Source organism: Euprymna scolopes, chromosome 29 (genome assembly GCF_053919585.1).
Source record: "Euprymna scolopes isolate OS-2025 chromosome 29, ASM5391958v1, whole genome shotgun sequence".
Lineage (NCBI taxonomy): Eukaryota > Metazoa > Mollusca > Cephalopoda > Sepiida > Sepiolidae > Euprymna > Euprymna scolopes.
The window spans coordinates 109,199,447-109,204,490 of record NC_136510.1 but is presented as its reverse complement, the minus strand read 5'-3'; the positions used below and the strand labels follow the sequence as shown (position 1 = coordinate 109,204,490).

Below are 5,044 nucleotides of genomic sequence, written 5' to 3'. Positions count from 1 at the left end.
TAACTGAAACTCTTTAAAAACATGATGGCAGTACAATAAAAAAAATAAGCTTAAACCAGGCCTAGGGACAAACAAATCCAACTCGCCATCCCTTGAGACTTGCATTCACTAATATCCGTGGGCTTAGAACTAATTTAGCTGGTGTTGAAGCATTTCTCCTAACAAATACCCCGGATATCTTAGCACTAAGCGAGACTAACCTACACTCCTCCATCCCCTACCTTTAACATGCCTGGCTATCTCCCACTCTGCCGTAAGGACTCTGACAGACATATGCACGGACTTGGAGTCTACATTCGTAACACCCTCCCCCTGACTAGAGAAAAAAAAAACTAGAAACAGACGATCAAGCCTTTATATGCTTTAGACTAAACATACAACACAACATTAGCTACTTTTATTTTCTCTACTGCTCTCCCTCGGCCCAGGACTGCACCATAATAAACAAAGTCTCTGACAGCATAGACACAGCACTCTCCCTTGACACTAGCGCACAGGTACATGTATTTGGTGACTTTAATGTTCACCACAAAAACTGGCTTGGATTCTCTACTCACACACGTGCACCGTCGGACCGTTCGCATTGCATCACGTTCATTTTTTAATTGTTATTTTTTTGCATGATTTTTTTCTAACATTGTTTTTATAATATTAAAACAGACTTATGACTTCGCTTTGTTTTCATTTTACACCCCCAACCACACACGCCTCTAAAAACAAGGGCAACACTGGGTACCCCACGATAGTTTCTAATATAACGATGGAACTACTCGGTGATTTTACATACGTTTTTCATATGAGTACTATACTTTACAAGCATAGTAATGTCCTTTTAATAACATTGAGCAGAATATTTTTTCAGTAGATATTAATCTAAAAAACGATTAATATTAACTACGACAACCTTCCTAGAGCTGGTGACTCAAACAAATCACCGGTTGGCAAAGCTAAACTGCTTAAGGAGGAAATAGTCTCTGTCTATCGCCCGGCTCTCATACTCCTTCTTTGCCTATTAGCCAGGCGAACAGGTGCTATCACAGGGAATCGTCAGAATCGCTCAGTGACCTTGTTTCCTGACTAGGGCAATGAATGCCGTTTTTCCCTGCTCCCGCACCATCACATCCCCCTAAACTGGACACTGTGGGAGTGCTTCAGTACCTACACATTGGTGCAGTTGGACAGGGCTGACTTTGACTAATGGATTGCGGGTACCGGATTGATAGTTTTCTGGCTGCTGTTTCCAACTGATAGTACAGGATCCCTAACGCTTTAGTAGCACTTAGAGCGACTGCTCCATCAACAGTTGTATAATATCGGGATGTTTCTAGTGGCATGTCGCACATAGAAGGGGACCCTGCACTCATCCCCGGTGGGCTTTCCTGAGGCAACAATCATGTGGGTGAGGACAGCCGAGTCTCACAAACAACCAGATGGCCACGCGTTTGAATGCCTCCAACTTTGGACTCACAGGATGAACAACATATCTTTTATGCAATCCTTGGCCAGGTACTATCAAACATCCCAAAAGAATACAAGATTCTTCCACTCGGGGATTAAAATGCCAGGGCTGGCTGGAATTACACCCTCTGGAAAAGCACTCTGGGCAGGGAGGGTGTAGGGAATGTCAATACCAACGAGCTCATCCTACTGTCTCAATGTGCTGAACATGAGATTGTGATCACAAACACCTTATTCTTTCAGATAACCTCACGGATGCATTCCCGGTCGGAGCGCTGGCATCTCATCGAGTATGTGATTGTCAGGGCCCGAGATGGCAAAGATGTCAACATCACCATCCTGGACTGGCCATTGCCTCATCCGCTCTATCATTTACATCAAGCTAAGGAGAAAGAGGAGGAAGACACAAAGGAAACAGCTCAGCCACAAATTCAACATCGACAGTCTCGGAGACACAAACAGAGTGCAACAATGTCCACACACCCTGCTTGAGATACTTCTTGAAGAATATCCAGGGGGCGTTGAAGAACACTGGAAAGCCGTTACAAAGACACCATTGGCTATGAAACCAGACTGCTTCGATGACAACGACATCGAAATACATCTTATTGTCGCCAAGAGAAAAGGCTTTTTGTTATATGGCAAAATGACGCTAACTGTATGGCCAAAAGCAGGCCCACTCCAAGGCAAAGGCACTCGTTCAGACTAGAGTAAGAGAGCTGAAGAAGAAATGGTTGATGGAGAAGGCCCTAAAAATCCAGAGGTTTGCGTATTCAGGAGACACGAGGGGGTTCTTTACTGCCACCAAGCCGTGCATGGACCCAACTATCGAGGCGTAAACTCTCTCCAATCCAAGGACGGACAAACTCTGCTGAAGGTTAGTGTGGACATCAGTTGCAGATGGCAAAACATTTCAGGAGCTCCGAAATAGAGACATAACACTTGAGCTGGAAACTATCAACCAGATCCCTCGGCGTCCTGCCATGGAACACCTTGGTGACCCCCCACCCAACGGAAATGGAGATCCAGGATACCATTAGGAAACTGAGCAAAAACAAGGCCTCTGGGCCAGATGGGATTTCTAGAGCACTCCTTAAGCAAGGCGGGCCAAAACGCTATTGTCACATCCATAGCTTCTTGAGTAAAATCTGTTACAAGGATGAAATACCGGGAAGACTTAGGGATGCCTTGGACATCACAATCTTTAAGAAGGGAGATAAATCAGACTGTGGCAACTACAGAGGTATCTCCTCCCTCTTCACAACAGGAAAAGTGCTAACCCGTATATTGGCCGACCGGTTGCTGTCGCTGTCAGAAAACATCCTACCAGAGTCGCAATGGGCTTTCGTCCTGCTAGAGGAACGTCTGTTATGATTTCTACCGCTCGTCAACTGCAAGAGAAATATCGGGAGCAACACCTTCCGCTGTCATTGCGTTCATTGACCTCACAAAAGCTTTCGACTCTGTGAACAGAACTACCTTCTGTGTCGCCTCCAAATGTTGATTCCCAGACAATTATCTAAAAATCTTGATAACATGACGGCAGTTGTGCTCGGCAATGGCGGCTTGGAAACATCTCCCTTCAAAGTTGAATCGGATCTCCAGCAGGGTTGCATCATTGCCCCAACCCTGTTCGCCAGCTACATGTCCACCATCCTTCACCTTACTAGCAAGAACCTACCTGAGGGAATCAAACTACCTTATCATGTTCTAAAAAAAAAAATTCTTATTTTTTTCTCTCTTACCTTCCCTCTCTGTCCTGCTCCAACCAAGTCTATCGACCTGCTCCACAAATCCCAAAACCTCAATATGACAAATCTAAAAATAAACACGAAGAAACCTAGAACCCCATCCTACAACGTAGACCCCTACTACCAGGTCTCCTTCTCCAACATCAGGGGTCTACGTTCCAACCTTCCAGAGGTTGAAACACAATTACAGGAGAAGAAACCGGACATATTCTCTCTAAGTGAAAATGGCATAGGACCAACCACTTCCCTAGACGAATTTATAATTAAAGCATACTCTAACTAAACATCTAAATCTGACCCCCAAGATCGCCATGGACATGGAATATGTGCCTACATCAAAGATGGCTTTCCATGTAGTAGGGATATCTCCAGAGAAGACCATAATTTACCTTATATGTGCTTTAGGGTTGCACTAGCTTACACCTCTGCATTTATATTTGCCCTCTATCGCCTCCACAACAGTAGGGTTACTATCTTTAAGAGCATATCTGAGAAAATTGACCGCATCTTGTCTGCTCATCCTTCGGCTAACATTCACATTTGCGGTGACTTCAATGTCAATAATGTGGAATGGCTGACCCACTAAAATAAAACCGATGAAGAGGGGAGGTTCTGTCATGATTTTGCCACTGCCTACGACCTCACTCAGATTGTTCACGAACCCACCCGTGTGCCCGATACTACCGGTCTGTATGCAAGCCTTCTAGACCTTTTCCACACAACTTCCCCTGAGCTATGTTCATGTTCCGTTCTATCTCCTTTGGGATCGTCCGACCACCCGGTTGTAGCAGTTAAGATAAAAATGAAATATAATAAGTCTTCAGACGTACCTCTCCACCGTACTGTATATCGATACTCTGTGGCTGACTGGGATAGCTTCCTACATGCATATATGATCTACCTCTGCAATCCATATTTAAATAGGACGTGTCCTACATAGTATCACACCTGACCGAATGGTTAATTGTAGGCATAAACAGATTCATACCATTTCCCCCTATAACAGACAACACGCTATGCAACATACAAATATCTGTGCGTGAGGTCGCCAAGCTAATCAAGAACCTTGATTTCAGTAAAGAAACTGGCCCTGACGGCATTCCAGTTATAGTGCTGAAAAAGCTCCAACCAGAACTTGCCCCCATACTTACAAAACTGTTTAAGCGCTGTCTTAAGGAGAAGTGCTTTCCCACACCTTGGAAAACCTCATCAGTATGCCCTGTATTTAAGAATTAAGGTGAAAAGTCATCTCCCTCTCAGTACAGACCAATAAGTCTCCTGTGTGTCATGAGTAAGTTGTTGGAATCCATATTAAATAAAGAAGTAGTCAACCACCTCAGCAGGAAGAACCTTCTTAGTGACATGCAATATGGTTTCCGATCTGCAAGATCTACAGCAGATGTGCTAACGGTTATATCTCATAGGATTAATGAATCTCTTGACAAAAACTTCCTTTCCAGGGCAATTGCTCTTGACATATCGAAGGCCTTCGATAAGGTATGGCATAAGAGCCTACTTCACAGGATTTTCAGCTACGGTATAACTGGAAATGTTTTCTCAATCATTAAATCATTTCTCTCCGATAGGTTCATAAGAGTAGTGGTTGATGGGCAGCAATCAGAAGCCCACAGTATTAATGCTGGAGTCCGTCAGGAGTCCATCCTGGGCCCAACTCTCTTCCTGATTTACATCAATTATCTCCCAAAACATATACTTAAATCATTCGTTGACATCTATGCTGATGACATGACCAACTATGGCAACACATCAAAGGCCGTAAATGACAAAGTTCTCTCTGGTTCTCTCTCCTCTGATCTTGAGCACGTGGTACAGTT

General features: G+C 44.1%; 1 protein-coding gene across 1 annotated transcript; it reads left to right on the top strand.

Moving 5' to 3' along the window:
* Positions 1-2,475: 2,475 nt before the first annotated feature.
* On the top strand, positions 2,476-2,832 carry LOC145252371 (uncharacterized). Its single transcript, XM_080111769.1, has one exon. The coding sequence runs from the start codon at positions 2,476-2,478 to the stop codon at positions 2,830-2,832; it is 357 nt and encodes a 118-aa protein (XP_079967895.1).
* Positions 2,833-5,044: the final 2,212 nt, after the last annotated feature.